The sequence below is a fragment of the Malaclemys terrapin genome, chromosome 2 (genome assembly GCF_027887155.1).
Source record: "Malaclemys terrapin pileata isolate rMalTer1 chromosome 2, rMalTer1.hap1, whole genome shotgun sequence".
NCBI classification, from domain to species: Eukaryota; Metazoa; Chordata; order Testudines; family Emydidae; genus Malaclemys; species Malaclemys terrapin.
In genome coordinates this window covers 273,904,525-273,927,387 of record NC_071506.1, presented here as the reverse complement: position 1 = coordinate 273,927,387, position 22,863 = coordinate 273,904,525, and the positions used below count along the sequence as shown (strand labels likewise).

Here is a 22,863-nt window from a genome sequence, read left to right as displayed (position 1 = left end):
GGGCAGGTCCACAGGTGTTAGCAAGGATGGGCGCATAGTATGCACCAGATGTGGGTGTTTTTGTTACTAAGTCACCTAGTCCTAAACAGAACAAATCTAGACCACACGGTAGTAAAAAAACCCACCTGTGCTCAGACTACATTAGTGCTCCCACCATTCATAGCACTGGTGAAGCTGCACTGGTACTATAGTGCAGTAATGGGAGAATTTGACAAAACTTCAGAGTGGGTAAATTCAAGCAGTTTATCCCCCTGAGATTAATCTAAGGGCTTGCCTACACTTGGAAATATACTGAAATAGCTATTCCAGAATAATTCTTCCTCAGGCTGAACCACGCTACTGTGGAGGACAGTCTCTTTATTATATCTAGTTGAGAAAATTATATAAACTCAGTGCAAAAGAGCAAAGCAAGGTAGGAAAAAAGTGAAAGGGGTAAATGGAGGGGAAATCTCTGTTTTTCATTTTGCCCTAGATAGGGATTTGCTGACTTGACAATCTCTGATAGACACAAAAGTCTTTTGGGGGAGCTGAAAATATTGGTGATATTCCAAGGAGGATATGAATAAAGCATACTATAGCTGTACATAATGGCTCTTTATCAGGTATGTTGACCTTCTGGCTAGGATCAAGTGTGTTATATGAGTTTAATATTGGATATTGTCCTTTAGAGGCAGAACAATATCATGCACTTGAAGGGGGGTGGACTTGATCTAACAGTTCTTTCTCCTCTAAGTTCTATGATCTTATATTCTTTTCCCTCACCAGAGCAGACATCTACATCAAATATTAGGAGACACTGTGACTTAGCAAGGGACTGGGAGTGGGGAGGTCTGGGTTCTCATTCTCACTGTATCATAAACTTGCAGTGTAACCTTGGGTGAAATCACTTAACTTCTCTGTGCCGCGGTATAAAATAGACATAAAATTTCTATGCTTTTAAGGACTTGATCCTGTTTGCATTCAAGTAAATGGGAAAACTTCCATTACCCCTAATGATGCAGGCCCAAGCCCTAGAGAAGTTTGAGCTCCTCAAAACAAAGGAGATATTATTACCAAACAAAAGAATTCTCCCCACTCTTTTTCGTGTAGGAAATCTTACACACAAAAGTAATTTCAGTTCTGCTTGTCTGAACATTGTTGCACACTGAAAAATAGCCAAAGGGCCATAAACAAAGGAAAATGATAAAAAGCAATATATCAAATATGTAATGGTGGGGGAGGTGCCTAGGAAGGTACTGCACAGGAATTTAATTAGGTTCCATCCTATTTAATATCCTGATGGGGATCTGGAAGAGGGAAAAAATGTAAATGGCACCAAACTTGGAGGTATTGTAAATACCAGTGAGAAATTATCACTTAATAATATGCATATTGCTATAGTGCCTATTAGCCAAGCAGGTTGGGACCCCATTGGGTTAGGTACTGTACAAATATAGAAAATGATATTCCATGCTCCACAGAGCTTACGATTCAAAAGACAGACATGACAGGTGGATGACACAAACAAGTAGGTTAGATTGAGGGGAGTGGAGAGAGAAAATAAAAATAAAGGAAGAGCACAAGTTTTAGCAAGTCAAGAGTAGTAATCCCAACTATCCGCTTGTCTTGCTGCCTAAGGGCTTTTCTGTACAAACAGTTATGGTGCAGTAAGCTGGGGTGTAAATCTACTCCACACCAGCCTGCTGTACACTAACGGTGTGGACCTCACTGCCACACACTAAAGATTCCCTAGTGCACACTGATCTATCCCACTTTGAAACAGGAGTATATCGAAGTGCACTACTGAACTGTTAGTCCACAGCAGCAGGGTCCACATGGACAGTTGAATGAGCAGCAATCTAGAGCGAAGCAGTTTTATATCCCAGCTTGACCCGCACCAACTGTTCATATAGATAAGCCCAAAAAATACTACCAGAATTCCAGCATATTTGGAATATGAGCAAGAAATAACAAAAAGAGTTATAACTTGGAAAATGCAAGTGCATCTGGGCAAACATATTATGTGGCCTGTTTACATGGATTACTCACATTATCAGTGAGAACCACATGCCAACATTCAGTTCTCAATATAGAAAAAAATAATATTCTGATCATTTAGTGCATTTCTCTAATACTTCTAATGTATATGGAAATTCATAACAATGATTATGTAAAATCTCTTTCAGTTATAGAGGTGCTGGACTGAGGATTTTGCTGTTTGTGTGACAATAGAAAGCTGTTAAATGAATGATTTATCTATCACTCGGGATATATAATCATTTAATCATAGAATCATGATGTCTTACTTTTATTTTTGTAGGTTCAGATTCTGCCCCCTTTTCTCATTTTGAGTAGTATCTTACTCTGAGCCAAACTGTGACCCAGGCAATGGGGTGGCATGAGGGAGTGCACGATGCTCCCTCGTGCTCCTGTTGCCATTTACCTTAGTCATCGTTATTAGCATGGGAGGTGATGCAGGCTAACCATGCAGGTGAGCCAGAGGGAGCAGAGAGAGGTCAGAGCCTTAGCTCTGCTCTCCCAACATGCCAAACACCGTGGGTGTGCTTGATGAGTCAGGGAGCGTATGCTGCATCGGGTACAGCCTCCATACCGAATGCTCTCTCTGCGAATCACTGTTTCCTGCTCAAGCTGCTCCTGGGGCAACACAGCAAAGCACTGCCCATAACACAGGGCTAATGGCAAAGACATAATTGAGCTCTCTGCGAGCAGTCCTATTGCTTGAGCGGTCTAATTTTGGAGGAAGGCCATACTCCGTGTGAGAGTGACAGAATCTGGCTTTTAGTCTTCCCCACTTCAGTTCTTTTCCCCATAAAACCGATGTTATCCAATAGTCAAAATCAGTAAGTATTTTATGTTTCTGATGACAGAAAAACTTTTTTGTCTTCTTTAGCTGAAGATGAAAGCCTCTTTCAATAAAGAAAATGCTAGTTCTGAAATAGAAATATCTGACCCTTAATGCGAATGTTGGGGGAAATATTTACTGTTGGCTAGTGATTAAGTGGCAAATTCTGCCATCCGTACTCACACTGAGTACTAACTTACTTCAAAAAATTGATTTTTGTTTTCAGTAGTATACCTGCGGAGTAAGGCAGTACTCAGGATGAAAAAAGGTGGCACAATCTGACCCCAACTGTTTAGCATAATATTTTATGTCATAACAATGTTTATTGTGGTATTTTTAAATATTAATGTATTTCCTTAAGAGTCTCAACTGTTTCTATTTTTTTCTCTTTCCTCCAAAATACTTAGAGGTCTTGTTATCTTAACAAAAATATGAATGATTATGACAAACACTGAAATAAAAAAGTGACTTGTGGAAATGGACCCTGTTTTCTGGATTCACAGCTCTGTACTTTAACTCCTAGACTATGCTTCCAAAAGGTTCTGAAATTGGTTTTGCTCTATATTGTCAGCATTTTTTCTGTATATAAAGCCATCATCTTTTTAAAATAAAATATTTGAAAATGTAAACATTTTTAACAGAATTAATCTTAAACAATATTACCAATAACATCCAATGTATAGTCTCTTATCCTTCCGTATCTGAAGGTATATCTGAGCCATCTTTTCTTTAACCTCAGTATAATATGGCTGGCTTGGGGTGATATTTCTCAGCATGCTTAGCGCTATTTCCACTTCCCCTTTACTGAGAGCCAAATCTACATTAGCAACAGTGATGCGGATTTCCTCTGGAGTTCCACTAAATTCATTAATGGCATCCTGCATAATTTTAGTTGCTTCATGCTGGAATATTAAAAAATAAGTAAAATTGTAACTAAATTACTCTATTACCATCAAAGGGTTAGCTGGTGCAAAATGTATTTCATTTTAAAGCAGTTGGGCTTGCCAAACCCATTTTCATTTCATATTAAACTGGAGGTTCAATTGAATCCAAAACCCTAATATTGCAAACAATGTGACCACTGCTTTTCTTTTCATGCTAACCAGTCTTGTCTCACTGTTACCTTCACAGTTCCCTTTTGTTTCCCCTGTCTGTTTGTTGTATCCATATGTTCAGTCTTATACTTAGATTGTAAGCTCCTCAGGGCATGTACTGTCTTTTGGTTGTGTTTGTACAGTGCTTACTACAGTGGGATTCTGGTCTCTGACTGGTGTCTCTAGGCACTACTGCAATACAAATAAAGAATAGTGTGATGCTCTAAGTCTGACAGCATGCAATGTTATATCTGGCATTGAATAAAAGTGTTTCCTTAAGCAAACAAGAGAACTATTGAAAAAGTTTAGGCTTTATTCAGCTAATCTATAACTGAGTAACTTGAAGGTTTGTGATATAATCTATTTTTTAAATTTACTATATATAAGCAATAGTTATCTCCTTTGTAAATTATGTAAATATTTCAGACAACATGTGCTATCTACCTTTGAATAGCAGACACCGATTTGAAAGTAGGTTATTTAGGGAAAATATTCAACCTAATTCCCTTTTGTTTGGAGACGCTTTATTTCAATTAACCAATTTGTCCCAACTCTAATGGCAAACTGTCTCGTGAGCAATATATATTTGAATTGGCAAGAGATGGAATGTTCAGCACTTCAGAACTGCATAGACTAATTCTCCATGAGGAGACAAGAATGACACTGGAAGCTGTCGATGCTATTATTACCCAAGGAAAAAGGCACCAACAAATCATGAGACTTTCTTCATTGTCTATTCTTCTGCTTTTTTTAAGTGTGTCAGAATGTGCTTCATTTTGGATTTATTGCAGTTGCCACATATCTCAGTTAAATAACTGATGACAAGTTTTATTACACATAATTTAATAAGCACTACAGAGGACACTATGGACTATGCCCAAAGGAGTGCACATTCTAATCACTTGATTCCAAGAAATTCTGAGTGCCTATAGCTCACACTAAAGTGAAAGGCACGTCTCAGGATCAGGCTCTAGACTAAGCTGAGGACAATGTATACACATATAATACATAAGATGACAGATATACTACTGTTTCCAGTTAGTATAGGTATTTTAAATTTGAAAGTATGAATTAAAATGTACCGTGCAATTTTTGTTTCTAGTTAGAACTACAAATGGCCTTTTTTGAATGACTACTTATTGTAGGAATATTTAAATAGCCTTTTGAGCGTGAGATGGAAAGTTTTAGTCACACAACTTCTCAGCTATTAGTTGTAGGATCCTGTAGCAGGGTGCTGGTGCAGAGGCACCTAATTAGCCCCTGCTCAGCCAGCCCCAATCAGGGGAAATAGATTGGGGCTAGGGAGAAGTCTGGTGCCTGGCCTTTAGAACTGGCTGCACCTGTCGGCCTGAGGGTTCAAGGGCTAGAAAGGCTGGCTGGCAGCCAGAAGGAAGGAGGATGGCCAGGGGAAGGTCAGTCTCTGGGCTGAGGGCAGGCTCTGGGTGGAAGTAGAGATTGTAAGGTCTGCAAACTGTATATAGTATATCACTGGTGGTGGGAGAAATCTGTAAATAAAGCCACGGGTGCTGCAGAAGGAGAAGCCTCTCTGTACTTTATTGGGGCAGCCAGTGGGCCCCAGGAAGAGGGGCTGGCAGAGGACCTGTTACAGATCCATATATAAAACTTGTTTGCATATATATAAAAACCCTTGTTATTTTATACTGTCTGTTCTATGTAGTGAAGTACTTAGTATGTATGATACACTACACTCAATATGGGTGACATCCTGGCTCCATTGCAGTCAAAGGCAAAACTCCAATTAATTTCACCCAGTATGTTAGGGGAAACCACTACAATGTTGGCATATTCTGTATAAACACATGCTTTCAGATTAATTGCCATCAAGTAGCTCACAGGTAGTATAGAGGACAATATTATTACATACAATAATAACATAATATATAGTGGATAACTGATAACGTGAATATCAACTATCCCCTCAGTGACATTTGGAATCATCTTCATTGTATTGCTAAGGAACAGGGCAATTTTCATAGCCTAATGAAGTTATGAGCCTAATGAGACACTTGGACTAACTCTACAGTTCCTAAAATTTACAAAGTATACATCATATAAAATATATGAGGAGCTTGCTATAATAAATGGACTGTATACCAAAAGGACTTCTTCTTTGAAGAGTATTTACAACTGTGCTGTTGGGTTCAAAATCCCTATAGTTTGAAAAATTAAGACTCTTTTACTATGTAAGAAAAGTATAGTTCCGGTGTGACTGCCCCTCAAAACTGCTTAGGGAGGTCCAAGAAGACTGATTCTGTACCTTATTCTAGATATCTCCTTTTCCTACAAGGTCAGACACAGACTGGACGCAAAAAGGCCTCCTCTGGGTCAATTTACAATCATAAAATATCATATCTGCCTAATGAATTTCACAACATCTTTCAAGAGATATTTTAGCAACTAATCTAGATTACAAACATCATTCTTGTTGTGCTCTATTAATGTATGGCCAGTTTAGTTTTCCTTACCGAGTTTCATTACTCTAGATTTGCCTAATCAGAACGGCTCCTGACTTTTTAATTAAAAATTTATTTATAACATTCTCCTTACTGAAAATGTAGTTTATATTCAATTTCTTACCAGTTCCCCATTGAGTCGAAGAGCTTCTGCAAGTTCCAGATATATGGACACCCGTTCACTGGTTGTTATACTGGTACCAAGGATTTTTTTACTTTCACCTTTCTTCATATAAGGTAAACTGATAATCATTTTTAAAATTTTTATGGCTTCTGGATAATCTCCTACTTTATTCAGTGCTCTGGCCTTGATGAAGTGATACAGTGGATAATCACGAACCTGACAAAAGTAGTAAGTATATGCTGTATGATCATGATAAAAATTCAGTTACTTTGCAACCAGAGCCTGATCCTGCAACGATTACTTATGCAAGTACTCAAAGTCTATTCTCAATTGCTGGTTGTCATGAAACCATTACTGTGGAATTGTCAAGTGCACTGAAACCACTTTGACTTGGAACACTAAATAGATGTCCTTCTGATATAGATAAATTGCTCTCAACTCAAGAATGTTCACTCGAAAATAAAACTAAGAAAATATCTCAAGATCATAAATGTTGTAACCCTTTTTGTTAGGAAGGCATCTGTTACTACAGATAGGGAGAAGAAAAGTGACCACTCTCAGGACATTAGACCACACCCTTTACTGTAGCTCCTCCCATACATTTGATATGGTGATAAGGAGACAGCCACGAAATATCACTAGATGGGGAGTACTGACTCTTCTGAAAGCACTAACATACAAAAGTGAACAAATGGGGTATGGAGTTGGTATACTGGTATCAGTATATCTGCATTTCTCATTTCTGTGTAAGTTACTTAAGGGTATTTCCTAAGAGAAAAATGTTTAGTACAACATATAAGGGATTAACTCACACAGTGTATTGTATATTGTGAACAAAATACTTCCAATAAAAAGATTTTTTGTAGTCAGTACTAGCTCTTACCTGAAAATTATGACTGACCCCCAACTCCAATGAATGAGAACACTCTCTGAAATTTCCTTGAGACAGATAGATCTGGGCCATGAGAAGATGGACATCTGCTGATGTAGGGTCCAAATCTAGACAACGTTGCAGAGTACCCTGTGCATTTTCCAACTCACCTAAAAAACAACTGACCATTTTCTTTTGTTTTGACCTGCTTTTCTTACGAACTGTCTGAAATGAGCAACATGAATATTCTGCAAATGTAATGTCTGATATGTGTCATGATGCTGTCAGTATCTCATATGAGAAAAGAGCCAGAGCCTTTAACCTATGAAGCATATAATTCCTCCTTAAGGATGAGAGCATAAAATAAATAAAACATGATGTACAGAGCACGTCCAAAGTGCCAGTTTGTCAAATATATTCTATAGCTTCATGGTATTCTTCATGGTCTTACATGTAGTTCTTACTGACTTTGCAGATCTGATGAAAATTCACTTGCTCTGCTTGGGTCTCTGGCAGTTAAAGGAGCATCAACCAGAGAAGCCCAGCTGTGTGATGCAGGGAAATAGCATTCTGACTCCCGGAGTAAGAATCACCAGAATATTACTGTACTTCTCTCCCAGCAACCAGAATGGGAGAGACGCTAAAGGAGAGAAGAAACAACCTTCTGTTTTTTCCTCCAGATGAGAAGATTGGAAATACAATGTTTAAGGAGTAGGAGAGAACCACAAAATAGTTCTGGTATGATGTCTTGACATTGTTATGACGTTTGCCTTATGCTTTTACATTATTATTATTTTTACTTTAAAACATTCATCAGTGTAGTGTCTTGGCATCAATTAAATCAATTTAGAAATGATAAATCCCTTGACAGGGGAACTCTCTAACTATTGCTAACACAAATATAAGCCCCATTCTTTGGAGGAAAATACAAGTATGTTGAGTCTCAGTGACAACATATAGGTGCAAAATCTCATTTCAGCTTTACAGTGTGAAATAAAGATATCCCACCGGGATTATATGGTGGTGTCACAACTTTGATTTCAACAATGAAGTAGCTCTACAGTTCTGTTCTCCAGTACTGCTTTCGAATAACTTTAAATAAAGGGGCATTTTACCAGATAATTTAATTAAAGGATGATGTAGTTCCGGCCAGGCTAGTAATGGCTCCCACAGAGATCACCTTATTCAATGCAGACACTCAATGCCACAAATGTCTTATATAGCCATTGGCAGTCATTTACATTTTCTGCTCTTTCATTACAACCTCTGGAGACTGGATCTGTGCCCATAAGGCCAAGGGAATATTTAGTTGGAAATGCAACAGGAGTAGTATTTTCATCAGATCCTAGCATTTTTTCCCCACTTTTGAGAAATAGTAATGGCTGGTTTAATCCCAATAATGAACATATTCCTAATGATCATATTTTCTTCTCTCTCAGTTTCATTATCATAAACCAAATAATGACAATTTCCTAAACATTTTACTACTCCTACCCTTGAAAACTGCCACTTGCATGAGCCAGTGTCAAAATCCACCTATGTTTCAAATTTTGTGGTGTAATGTAATTTTATTGGACAAACTGAGGGACACAAAGAAACAGAATACGTCAAAAGGTACTAAGAGACAAGGTGGGTGAGGTAATATCTTTTATTGAACCAACTTCTGTTGGTGGGATTGTCCCAGACCTGAAGAAGACTGCTATGTAAGTTCAAAAGCTTGTCTCTCTCTCCAACAGAAGTTGGGCTAATAAAAGATATAGCCTCACCCATCTTTTCTCTCTAATATCCTGGGACCAACATGGCTACAACAACACTGCATACATCAAAAGGTAACAAGGAGTCTGGCGGCACCTTAAAGACTAACAGATTTATTTGGGCATAAGCTTTCGTGGATAAAAACCTCACTTCTTCAGATGCATAGAGTGAAAGTTACAGATGCAGGCATTATATACACTGACACATGGAGAGCAGGGAGTTACTTCGCAAGTGGAGAACCAGTGTTGACAGGGCCAATTCAATCAGGGTGGATGTAGTCCACTCCCAGTAATAGTTGAGGAGGTGTCAATTCCAGGAGAGGAAAAGCTGCTTCTGTAATGAGCCAGCCACTCCCAGTCCCTATTCAAGCCCAGATTAATGGTGTTAAATTTGCAAATGAATTTTAGTTCTGCTGTTTCTCTTTGAAGTCTGTTTCTGAAGTTTTTTTGTTCAATGATAGTGACTTTTAAATCTGTAATAGAATGACCAGGGAGATTGAAGTGTTCACTTACTGGCTTTTGTATGTTACCATTCCTAATGTCCGATTTGTGTCCATTTATTCTTTTGCGGAGGGATTGTCCGGTTTGGCCAATGTACATGGCAGAGAGGCATGTACATGCATGAAAGCTTATGCCCAAATAAATCTGTTAGTCTTTAAGGTGCCACCAGACTCCTTGTTGTTTTTGTAGATACAGACTAACACGGCTACCCCTTGATATCAAAAGGTACTAACTCAGTTTAATCCAAATTTTCAGAATGTGTTCTAGCTGTCAATGAGTCTTAAGCCTAATCATTTCTTAGCATGTACATTTTTCTTTTTCTTTGGATTTAATGACATGGTCTAGTCTTACCTGATAAATATTTGACTTGTGCCATTAGATAAAGAGGCTCCAGCATACCAGGAGCAGCTTTAACCACTGGATTCAAAATTATAGCTGCTTGTTTAAGAAAAGGAGATACAATTTGACCAGGTGACCTAGGCTAAGAAAAATTAAGAATTAGATTGGCCTTACTACATATTTTCCAGAAGTATAGTATACAGAGAACCCTTTCAAAAGGAAAACATATTGGTGTCTAGTGTCTCCTCCATTTCTACATATATCATCTCATAAGTTCAACGAAAGTTATGGACATGTATTCTGGAGAAATTAAACATCTAGATTTCTAAATTACAATATCAAAGTTAAATATAAACAGATAATAAATGAATACTAAATATTTTATCTAAAATATTTCTCACCTGTTTGGGACAGAAGACTAAATATTCCTTCACAATTTCAATCAGGAACATGGGGTTTAGTTTTTCATAGTATTCCATGCTCAGAGGAAGGCCGTGCAAAGCAGAAAAATGAAGTTCTGCAGCTTCATTCAAAAGGGCAGTTGCAACTGGTTCATTCTTGTTTTTCTTTGAAGCAATAACTGCCTGAAGATAAACTAGAACCTGTAAAAAGGAAAATTCCACATTTTACTACATTAGGACAAATGCTGTCTTTGGATAAGTGCACATAGCTCCAGTGGATTTCAGTGCAAAGACAGAGTGATCATCTGAAGGTAGTTTTAGTCTACTTACATCTGTTTACATCAAATTGTGTGTTTTATTTTGGGAACTATCCCATCCCTTGTCTAAACGTTGGACCTTTAGGGCTTTGTATAGTCATTTACATCCATGCAAGTAAGTATCAAATTAGTTTAAAACACTACTAAGTCATAAGATAAGCATGTGCTTTAAGTGCTTTGCTAGACTGGGGCTGGAGTGCTCAGCATCTTGCATGACTGAAGCACAGATGGTGTTGCACCTTAAAAGCGTTCAGAAACTACAGCTAGAGCAGAATGTGGTCCACTTGTTAAGAAGCATCCCCCACTGGGTGCATGTTACACTTGTGTTCCAGGGTCTGCACTGGCTGCTAATCAATTTCCAGATGAAGATTGATATTGATTTTGACCTATAAACTCCTAAATGGCAGGGACTATCTGTTTAAAAGACTGTCTTTCCCCATGTGATACAAAAGCAATTGCAATCATTGTGCTAGAGCTAACAACCCTGATTAAATGAAAGGAGGCTGGCAGTAGTGTTTTCTGTGAGGGTTCCTTGATTCTGGAACATTTGGTAGTCTTCAGAACATCCTTCAAGACCTAGCAGTCCCTTCCTGCTTTTCCCGAGGATGAATTGTGTGGGGAAATGGAGTTGGGAAAGTTTTTAGACAGTCTAGTTCTGAAGATTGAGTTAATATATTTTGTTAATGTTTGTGGGACAGATTCTGTCAGTCAATGAAGTTACCCTGGATTTACACCAGCATAACTGCGCAGAATTTTGAAGGTGTGCAATGTGCCCGGAACATGTGTAGAAATGAAGAACAAAAATACAGTAAACAATTGTATTTCTATATCTAACCGCAGATTTTCCAATGGACTGCTGAACTTCCTTTAAGAATTCCAGCTGATGCTCTGCTTCATCCAGCTTCCCTTCCAGCACCTGACACCAAATAATACCTGTAATGCAACAACGTTAATACAATAACATGTCATGTGCTTAGAAATACAATAAAAAGGAATTTTAACCACAACAATAAAAAAGTTACTTGCCTTACAGTAATTTGGTTCTTTGAGATGTTCTGTCCACATGGATCCCACTCTTGGTACACAAGCACCCTGTGTGCATGAGATTGGATTCTTTGGACTAGCAATGTTCGTTGGGCTGTTCATGCACCTTACATATCCATGAGCCCTTCATTCAAGGGCACAAAGGGCAGGGCAGCCCCAACTTCCACTCAGTTCCTTCACCAATACAGAATCCCAAGTTTAAAGGACTCTGTATTAACAAGGAGGAGGACGGGTTATGGGATCCAGGTGGACAAAACATCTGGAAGAACTACAATTACTCTAAGGTAAGTAACCGTTTTTTCTTCTTCAGGTATTTTTTCCATACAGATCTCACTCTGATTGGCACGCAGAGTCCTATCTAAACAAGGACTGTAAAACTCCCTTGCCAAATTGGGCATCAGATCTAAAGGCCGACATGAGAAAATAATATCTTGTAAAGATATGTACTGAACTTCAAGTAGACGCTATACAGACTTCAAGTATAGAGATCCCTACTGGCAAGGAGGCTGCCTGAGCTCTAGAAGAATGTGCTTTGATGTGAGATGGTGAAGTTAGGATTTCCTATTAACTGAAAAAGTTAATATAGTCTGACACCTATTTTGAGAGTCTCTGTGTTGGCTTCTGGATCTGTCACCAAAAGAAACAAAGTATCTTGATCATTTGTGGTTCTTTTTTTTCTTATTCAGACAGTAAGGAGAGAGTTCTTAAAACATATAGAATGTGAAGTTTAGTTTTTGCAGAAGACAAGTGATGTCTTGGAAAGAACACTGGTAGGTGAATAAACTGATTTAATGGAAATACAAGATGCTTCAGGTAGAAATTTGGGGTGTGGAGAAAGACTAGCTATCCTTATGGAAGGTGCTATACAGTGGTCCTGTGATCAGTGCTGGGATCTGCCTCGTCCTGAGAGCAGAGGTAATGATTACCAAGAATTCCATGTCAATAGACAAATGATACAAAGAACAAGATGACAGATTCAAATGGAGGCGTCAGCAAAGACAGTCAAACTACATCTAAGTCTCAGGGAAAAACCTTCAACAGGTAGGAACATGTGTTAACCTTTTCAAAAATGTGGTTACCATAGAATGGAGAAAAACTCTGTGGCCCTTTATGGGAGGATGGCAGGCAGATATGGCTGCTAAGTGAACTTTAACAGAGAGACCTGAGTGTTTCAAAGATAAATTATCAAGATGATTGGTATAGAGATCTCTACGGGGAGAAGGTTATGGCAAGCAGCCAATACTGAAAACCTCTTCCACGTGACCACAGTAATAAGCCTTGTTGAAGGCTTTCTGCTCTGAATGAGAAAATCATAACTGCTGTAGAGCGGTATTCATCTTCTAATATTAGCCAGCTAATGTTCAAGCTGTCAGATACAAAGATGATGCTTTCAGGTGTAGAATCACATGTTGGTTCTGTGATATGTCAATTTACATGCCATACCTGCATAAGAGGTAGATATGCCTTGTGAGCTAGACAAATTGCCCTGAGTTCTAGTATGATTATATGTAGTTGAGATTCTGCCAGGGACCACAGTCCTTGTGTCTGTAGATGAGCCAGATGTGTCCCCCTGGCCCTATTTGGAGGTGTCCATCAGAGAAGCATTTTGGGAGTTGGAGACACAGGCATCACACCTAGTAGACATTTAGTGGATCCTTCCACCAGAGTAGTGATGACAGGATATTCTCAGTAATGACTACTTGCAGATTCACGCCATCTGTTTGGCTGATAGACTAACTTTAGTAATTGTTGGAGTGGACAGACACAACATGGCAGTATCATGTATGTGCAAGAGGTTACATGACCCAGAAGTCTGAGACAGACTTTTTTAGTGATGTCCTTGGCTGAATCTTAAGATCTGATATAAGATGACTCATGGTGTCAAACCACACTTGAGGGAGACAAACCCTTGCTGACTTTGAATCAAGAAGCATATCTATAAACTGGCGATGGTGATTGGTGCCAGGACACAGTCGTAGAACAGTTCTCTTTCCTACCATGGGCAGGAGGAGCAATTGACTGACCCAAGGGGATCTGTGTGATGATGTCAGTAGACTCCGTTGAGGTGCCAGGTCTCTTCGAGTCCAAGGAGACTCAGGATCCAGGACCACTGGCTAAATAGTTTTGAAGCAACAGGAGGTTCTTTTTACAAAGGGGTCTCAGAACCAGGCACACCTTTTATTTAGCGTTTTAACAAAAATCATTTCAATCAGGTGTCTCCAGCCTATTAGGTGACATTTGAAAAAAATCTACAGATCAAATATTTTTCAGGGACGCATCCCTCACCAAGGCCAGAAACACACTTAACATACGCTCATTTAAGGGGATGGCTGCCACACCGGCTAGAAAGATTTTAAAATTTGGAGACATAGCTTCCACCACAGGGATGGTACCTACGTATAGTACCAAGATAACCTGAGGAACTAAAATTTCCCCCACCTTTGTTAAAAGAGCCAATGGCCTAACTAGGTATTAATAGCTATAAGAACTAACACTAATGGTCAGAAGAATAAGAAAGATACAGCTATGGGGTAGCACAGGACACTAAGGAAGTTCCATCTCGCTGCCACAGGTCGTAAGAAGGAACTGAGTGGCAGATGGGCCCTCTCCATCCTTTATGCCCTTGGGTGAGGAGCTTGAGGACATGCAGGGCACAAGTGCAGACCTAGAGGCCACTGCTGAACAAATCTGATCTTGTGTGCATGGGGCACCTATAGCACGGTCCACGTGGGCAAATACCCAAAGAAGTTCTTTCTAAATTGATAAAAAAAATGTTAAATTGATCTATACTCCCCATTATTATCCAAACTGAACAATCTATCACTAATCATCAAAAACACTTTAGCATGTCCTTAACTTCAGGCATTTGCTTGAATCTTAGCTTCAGTGGAATTTTTAAATGTGTTTAAAGTTAAATAAATGTTTAAGTGCTTTGCTGAACTGAGGCCTATGAAGTGCCCAATCTTGCAAGGTACTAAGTGTTATGTGCCCTCAACTGACGTTGATTTCAGTGATAAAGGAGCTATTCGTACATTGCAAGATTGGGCCGTAGGCATGCTTGTTTTTTTTTTTTTTTGAGATTTGCAGCACTTACAAGACTGCAACTCTAACAAAAGAGCATTATAAGTGGGACTGCTAGCTCTGCCCATTATTAAGGCTGTCCGACACTTCCCAATTTAACACTTGTTTTCAGTTGCTTATAACTTTGCCAAATTTAACTACTTGGGCTGAAATTTTCCACTCTGGGTGTTTGCCTCAAGTTGAATTTTTTTCAAAATTTACATTTCAACAATTTCTAAGATGAAAACTAGGAAAAATGTGTTGTTTTCTCAATGTTAAAAAATCCTAGCAACCTTTTCTTTGAGAAGCTCTTGCTTGTGCTCTGGAACAGGGACTTGAAATCTGGCAAGGGGCAGGCCTTTGTGTCAGGGATGTGCCTTTTGCTGTTCCTGTTAAAATCTGCCCAATTTTGGTTAAGTTATAAGCCTTTGAAAAATTGTAGTTCGCACCCGTACATTAATGACTTACTAGAACTTTGCAGCTAAATTCCCAAAGATTCCATCTGCACTGGGCATGTGTGACACACCAAGGTACAATCCAGACTAATGAGTATCGGGGCTCCCCTGCCTTGTAACCTGGGGTGCCCTTTACAATGCCTCGCTGCTGTAGCCTCCAACCTGGACTGCTCGCAAACAGCCTCCAGCATGTAAATCACTCTCAGCTGTGTCTGTGTGTGTGCTGCAGCCAGTCAGCCACCCCTTGGCTTTTACCAGCCTTGGTTATGCTGCAGAGTGACCCAACACACTCCCAGTCCCAGATCTTCCCCCAGAAATGTACATCCTATACTGCTCAGCCCTCTGCTGGACAGTTCAAATACGTCACGTCCGTTATTCCTTTAAGGGAATAATATGCACACAACTTGTTACCCCAAAAGGAGTTACTCAGACTCTTCAACTTTCAACACACTGGATTATATCTACAAGTTTATTAACTACAAAGAGATAGATTTTAAGTGAGTACATGTTATGAGGCATAAAAGTTAGAAGTGGTTATAAGAAAAATAAAGATAAAACACTTACTGGTGCCAAACTTAACAAACTACATTAGATTCAAAAAGAAGAACAGGAGTACTTGTGGCACCTTAGAGACTAACAAATTTATTAGAGCATAAGTTTTCATGGACTACAGCCCACTTCTTCAGATGCATATAGAATGGAACATATATTGAGGAGATATATATACACACATACAGAGAGCATAAACAGGTGGGAGTTGTCTTACCAACTCTGAGAGGCCAATTAATTAAAAAAACTTTTGAAGTGATAATCAAGCTAGCCCAGTACAGACAGTTTGATAAGAAGTGTGAGAATACTTACAAGGGGAGATAGATTCAATGTGATATATGTGTTATATGCCATCATGTGCCAGCAATGCCCCTCTGCCATGTACATTGGCCAAACCGGACAGTCTCTACGCAAAAGAATTAATGGACACAAATCTGACATCAGGAATCAAAATACTCAAAAACCAGTGGGAGAACACTTTAACCTGTCTGGTCATTCAGTGACAGACCTGCGGGTGGCTACATTACAACAGAAAAACTTCAAAAACAGACTCCAACGAGACTGCTGAGCTAGAATTGATATGCAAACTAGACACAATCAACTCCGGTTTGAATAAGGACTGGGAATGGCTGAGCCATTACAAACATAGAATCTATCTCCCCTTGTAAGTATTCTCACACTTCTTATCAAACTGTCTGTACTGGGCTAGCTTGATTATCACTTCAAACGTTTTTTTAATTAATTGGCCTCTCAGAGTTGGTAAGACAACTCCCACCTGTTTATGCTCTCAGTATGTGTGTATATATATCTCCTCAATATATGTTCCATTCTATATGCATCCAAAGAAGTGGGCTGTAGTCCACGAAAGCTTATGCTCTAATAAATTTGTTAGTCTCTAAGGTGCCACAAGTACTCCTGTTCTTCTTTTTGCGGATACAGACTAACACGGCTGCTACTCTGAAACCTGTCATTAGATTCAAAGCAAATTTTTCTCACCACATGTTTTAACAGCAGTCTTGCTGACCAAACTCTTTAAGTCAGCACCCCTCCCCCAGAGTCCAAAGGCTGCTTCCTTTGTCTCTTCAAGTACAGTGAATGCAATGGGCAGGCAGAGAGAGAGGAATGTCTTGGGGTGTTTTCCCCAGCTTTTATAGTTTCAGTCCCCCCTTTGAGCGGAACTGGATACTGTAGGGGAACATTGCTAGGGAACTCAGGGACAGGAAAGTGCAAGGCATAGTCAGGAGGCTGACTGACATAGACTGGCAAGTCTTGAAGAGTTTGCTTGCAAGGCAGAGTCAGGAGGCTGACACACAGCTTAGCAGCAGCAAAGCTCTTATTTGCTGAGGCCCTGGGGAACACAGTGGCTAACAGCTCTGGCTGCCTTGAGGAAGATGCCACAAGGCCAAAACCAGAAAAGCTCTCAGGTCCAGGAGTATGGAAGGTAGTGCCCAGATGCAAGAATGCATGAGCGACAATGGCACCAACAGTTGGAACTGAAAAGGTTGCACTTAAACAGAGACTTTATGAGGAGATTCAGTGGATGTGAACACAAGCTGTGATTGAAGTGATGAGTAAAGGCCTTCATAGGCTATAAGTTCATAAAACTCCTGCACATTTGAAAACTTTATTGCAGTCAGTAGATAGGGATGACTTGTTTTCAGATTTTTGTGGTGTGGATGACATGTGTATCTATGCAAACATACAAAAGACCTTATGGGCTTGTAATATCAAATTTTCCACTTTGGTAGAAGAATCCCGCACCTGCCCTTTTAGGGCAGTTATAAATCCCTTTTGTGCCATTGAAGCAGTGCAAAAGGGACTAAGCCCAGCCCAAGGATCTGGCCCACATACTCCATATATTTGAGTGTATGTAAAAATACAAATGTTAATGCAAAAAAGGAAAACCAAAAACATAGATCAAACCCAGTTGCATTCAGATATTACATCTGTTAATAAAAAAAAGAAGCTGAACTAGCTGGTGTGTTGAAATATTATTGGTATTTGTTTCCAATAGTATCCACAATGTGCTAACACTTTCCAAACACAAAGAAAGGCAGATTCTCTGCCCCAAAGACCTTAAAATTATCACAGTTCTCTTAAAATAACCAACCCAACCCTACCTGTTAGAGCATCTACACTGCTTTCATCGAGCTCCATTGCTCTTCTATACCACACAGAAGCATCTTTCCACTTCCCCTGAAGAATTAGTTGATATCCCAGCTCGTTAGCAAAACATGCATCTGAAGACTTTAATTTTGTATAAGAGCGTTCAATAAATCCATATATTAGCTGCAAGATTTGTTGGTTCTTCCCACACTGAAAGTAACAAAATTCACATGGACTACTGAACAATGTTCAGAATATAAAGAAACAGACATTTTACAAAAAATTCCAATTCAGTCAAGATAAAACGGGGGGAAATAAGTACTTAAATATAGCAAATCTACAAAATAGTTAAATATAAAATAGACCCACTGTCTTGGAATACCAAGCAGTAAATAGAATATTTGGAGTGAAATCATGGCTCCATTGAAGTCAACGGGGCTGGGATTTCATTTCTGAGGAATATCCAATGGGTGGCCAAACATAATATGTATCATTCATAGAGCTTGTCTCCAATATCAAGGGTGAATCCACTTCACCTATAACAAAGCCAGAATAATTGAGTTCTAGGTATGGGTAGAAGTTGTCAAGGAAAAATGCTGGTTTTTCTGTTATGTGTAACTATTTCCTGTGAAATTCTCTGAGTATGTGAATGACATAGTCTAGATAACAGCTATGCCAGATAACACTATGCTAACTAATGAATCTCAGTTTTCCGCTTGAGACATTTCTTCAAATTGATGCCTGCAAACTTCTTAGCACTGTAGATTTTATGAACTCTGCAGAAAAGTCAGACGGTACCCTTAAGTTTGTAAGTTTATAATGGAAAACTAGTCACACCTGCAATTATGTAGTTGCTTCCACAGATGCATAATTACTATCAGTTTTTAAACAAACAAACATGCTTACCAATCTACTGACCACAAGGATTTTTCGAAGATGTAAGTCTGCATTATGAGGTTCTTTAGTCTCCAAAGAATGAATAAAATCTCTAAGTTGAAATGATGCCTGCAGAAAAAAATATTTAATGAACTAATGAATTTATTTCAAAATTAGAGAGAATAATTCAGATAATACTACCATTCTTTACACAAGAGTCCTTTGAATGGTACACAGGGTAAAATTCATGACCCAAACAAAGTCTGAGTAGACTGGCTTTGTGTAGGGGACTGTGTTGGGATGGAGTATAGAATCCTTTATCAAGACAGCAGGCAAGATACAGGGCTCAGTGACTGCTACTCAAGCCCATGGGCTTCATAATCATGAACCCATTGACCTCTCCTCTGCCTCTTCATCAGCCTACTCCAACCCCTGCTCCATAGCCTACACCAGCTACGTCACATGAAAATGATGTGAACTCTCCCTGTACTTCTGTTCTACAGGAGAATTACGAATGTTCTGTTGCAGCCTTCCATCACTATTGTGCTGCTGGATGAATTCTATTCTAACTGCAGACATTACTTGGCTAAGTAAATTAGCACTGTGATTTACAGAGTACATTTATAACAGTTTAGGATACTAACAATAAACTGGCTCACGTGCCTTTCCACCAACTACATTTCCTCTTATTGCTCATAGAATCACAGAACCACTTGAGCTAAAATGCACCTCTAGAAGGCAATCTAGTCCATCCCTTGCACTTCAGAAATCTGGAAGGAGTCTAAAGATAGGATTGATGCAGGTGAGCTTTGAAGACTACATTCCAGCATCAAGTGTGAATGAAAGCATAATATTGATATTGGAGATATAGGGCTATGCTCTGATGGTGACAGAGGATGGTTTGGGAGTCATGGAGTGTTGGGATGTCTTCTAGGATTAGAACCTCTTCATACCACTTCTCTTGAAAAAGTACCATGAGGTCTTTAAGGATCACAAAAAAATCAAGGCCTCAGCTTTATACTTCAAATACTAGTAAATATAGAATACTCACTGCATTCAAGTTTCCAGTTCTTGAAAGCTCATTTACAATACTAGCTTGAAGTCCATCTATATTGGTCTCATCTTTGCTCAGGATTCTTAAACAATAATTATTATATGTAAGTCGCATACAAGTTTTACAAAGCAAAACAGAATACAGTACATACAGTTATTTTTTAATAGATTCAGCGTGTTCTCTGATGTTGAAAGATAATCTAGTCATTGAGTGAAAGCTTCATAAATGATACATTTCTACATTTCTAATTGTGGTAAAAAGGGAAAGTAGGGGTAGGAAAAACTGTGGCTCTAAAGTATCCAAAGGTACATCTACACAGCAAAGTTTCAGACAGTGAGTTTCAGAGCCCAGATCAAATTGACTTGGGCTCACAGGGCTAAAAATATCTGAGTAGACATTCGGTCTCAGGCTGGAGTCCAGGCTCTGAGATCTGTCAAGAGAGGAAGAGCTTAGAGCCCACGGCTGCATCCTGAGCATGAATGTCTACATGGCTATTTTCAGCCCCATATCACAAGCCCTACAAGCCTAAGACAGTTGACCTGAGCTCTGAGACACTGACAGGTAGGGTTTTTTGCTATGTAGACATAATCTGAGAATTTACACTCTGATATGAGTAACAAATACTGTCCCAGGGACACACATTTCAGTTACTATGAAACTGTGCTTAATATCAGGAAAAATTATTCTGGGACCTCATGGAAGACAATTGCTTAAAATATTTTAAGTCGTTAAATGTATTTTGAGGAAATGAATCTGAAGAAGAAATATACTCTTAACTTTACAAATATATGTGTAACAACTTTATAGAGGCATGTAGTAGAATTTAGAAACAAAATTACATATCTTAGTCTGTTCTGGATTTGTTTGGTTTTTATCATCCCTACCTTAGTGCAGTTTCTAAAGTTTGCTCCCAGTCTTGCTGAGCTAAAAATAGCCTCATCTTGAGGATAAATGCAGGTATGAAACCAGAAAAATTGACTATTATTTGGTTAACTACTTCCAGAGCACCTGAATAGTTCTGTTGCATCATGAAATATCTTGCCTATGGAGGGAAAAAAAAAAAAGAAAAACAAACAAACAATCTCATTGATTCAGAAAAGTGGCAGATTGTACTAATATGCTAATGGAATATCATTAAATTGGTAGCTAATTATCATCTGCTTCATTATCTGAACCAGCAAAAGATCCAGATCACTTATTTTTGTGGCAACTGGAGCCAACAAGAAGGGGGATTAAATTCAGGGCCTCCCAGCCCTCCCTACATAGTCATCACAAGACTCACCAGTTTTAGAGAACTGGACCCCAGCATCTCCCATTCCCTTCCCATTCCCTTCTTACTTTCATGGTCAGGACTAGCAAGGGAGGAGCTGGAAGTTAATGGGAGTTAGGCACCAAACCTGCTTAGGCACTTTTGAAAATCTTACAAGGCTCCTATTTGCATCTTTAGGTGCCTAAATCCCTTTGAAAACAGGCTATATATTTCTGGAAAGCAACCTAGGAGTCAACAATGGTATGAGTGGGCACAGGAAAAGGAAGTTGTCCTGTGTTCTCTCTGTCAAAAATGAAGTCCAATGACAATGAGTGAAGTAAGAAGGAAAGTATAAAATAGAGTTAAAAAAACCCCAAGAATTAACTATACCTTTCCCATCATCCCAAATATATCGGTGGTGTCTTGGATCCCTTCGTCTAAATATTTGATAGATTTCTTAATAGCATGCTGTTTGTCAGATGTACAGTACACCCATCCTTTAAGCATAAGACCCTGTAAAGGTAAAAAAAAAAATCCATATATTTTAAGTTACACAATAGGCAAATCATAATATGCAGTGAAAAGTCTTAATTTCTTGTCTCAAGTACATTTATTTTTGTTTAAATATTTAAATGCATAAAAATAATAAAAAGATGCCTTTCACAATCGCTAAGCACCTTGGAAAATTATTTAAAGCCACAAAAGATATAATATCAGAAAGCAGCGTCACCTTTAGCCACACATAGCAATAACTGATGCAGCCTAATAACAATATACCTGTCTTTAAAATTACACCTTAAGCATAAAAGCATCCTCCTCACTAAAATTCAATGAGCATTACGGCCAAGTGTCCAGCCAACCAAGAGGTGCCATTTAAGCACACCCTTCATGTCTTACCTTGATTATAAAATGGATTTTCGTTATTATTGACAGAAGAGAAATGACAGACCAAGATTCAAACATTTTCAAAGTCAGTATTCTGGCAAATATTTGAATTAGCCATTGCACACAATCTTTGTTAAAAGAACAGGAGTACTTGCGGCACCTTAGAGACTAACAAATTTATTAGAGCATAAGCTTTCGTGGGCTACTGCCCACTTCTTCGGATGCATATAGAGTGGAATAAATATTGAGGAGGGAATATTTATTCCACTCTATATGCATCCGAAGAAGTGGGCTGTAGTCCACGAAAGCTTATGCTCTAATAAATTCGTTAGTCTCTAAGGTGCCACAAGTACTCCTGTTCTTTTTGCGGATACAGACTAACACGGCTACTACTCTGAAACCAATCTTTGTTAAAAGGATCATTCTCCGTTGGCAATGTATATGGATGAAACCAGAAAAAAAAACAAACCCAAAATTCTTGTCTTATCCATTTAATTAGGAGTCAAAAGTATCAAATTCTCAGTGTGCAACACATCAACAGATGGATAAGAATTTTCAGAAAACAAAAAAAAAAACTCAAGGAGTATAGTTATTGAGAAATTTGGCTAGATTTGTCATCCACCTGTTGTGTATCAGTCAAAACTTCAGTATATTAATATCCACACCTTGTGGCCTGGGTTTACATGTGACAGATGTGACCAGCCTGTCTAATTTTTTGCATTTTCAATATTGCTTCTGTGGCCAGACTGCTTTCTTCTGTAATGAAATCCATGGGAGGGAATTCAAGAGAAAGAAAAATCTTGAGTCCTCCCTGGTTGAATTCCTCCAAAAAATTGTTCATCAGAGTGTGGGGTTTGCCTCTCTATAG

The 22,863-nt window shown here is 38.8% G+C and overlaps 1 protein-coding gene and 1 long non-coding RNA gene across 3 annotated transcripts in view; one reads left to right on the top strand and one right to left on the bottom strand.

Moving 5' to 3' along the window:
• Nucleotides 1-22,863, bottom strand: part of TTC21A (tetratricopeptide repeat domain 21A) — a 70,389-nt gene that overhangs the window by 28,431 nt on the left and 19,095 nt on the right. For both annotated transcript variants that reach the window (XM_054021234.1, XM_054021233.1), the window contains 11 exons: nucleotides 21,501-21,623; nucleotides 20,746-20,903; nucleotides 19,859-19,943; nucleotides 18,838-18,936; nucleotides 17,946-18,141; nucleotides 11,553-11,650; nucleotides 10,401-10,601; nucleotides 10,012-10,141; nucleotides 7,418-7,575; nucleotides 6,535-6,750; nucleotides 3,506-3,744 (listed from right to left, as the gene is read on the bottom strand). In XM_054021234.1, coding sequence (XP_053877209.1) covers nucleotides 3,506-3,744; nucleotides 6,535-6,750; nucleotides 7,418-7,575; nucleotides 10,012-10,141; nucleotides 10,401-10,601; nucleotides 11,553-11,650; nucleotides 17,946-18,141; nucleotides 18,838-18,936; nucleotides 19,859-19,943; nucleotides 20,746-20,903; nucleotides 21,501-21,623 — 1,703 coding nt within the window. The remainder of the gene's footprint in view (nucleotides 1-3,505; nucleotides 3,745-6,534; nucleotides 6,751-7,417; nucleotides 7,576-10,011; nucleotides 10,142-10,400; nucleotides 10,602-11,552; nucleotides 11,651-17,945; nucleotides 18,142-18,837; nucleotides 18,937-19,858; nucleotides 19,944-20,745; nucleotides 20,904-21,500; nucleotides 21,624-22,863) is intronic.
• Nucleotides 2,697-9,822, top strand: LOC128833208 (uncharacterized). The gene is made up of 3 exons (XR_008444131.1): nucleotides 2,697-2,840; nucleotides 6,538-6,647; nucleotides 7,881-9,822. It is a non-coding gene; the product is annotated as an uncharacterized LOC128833208 (long non-coding RNA).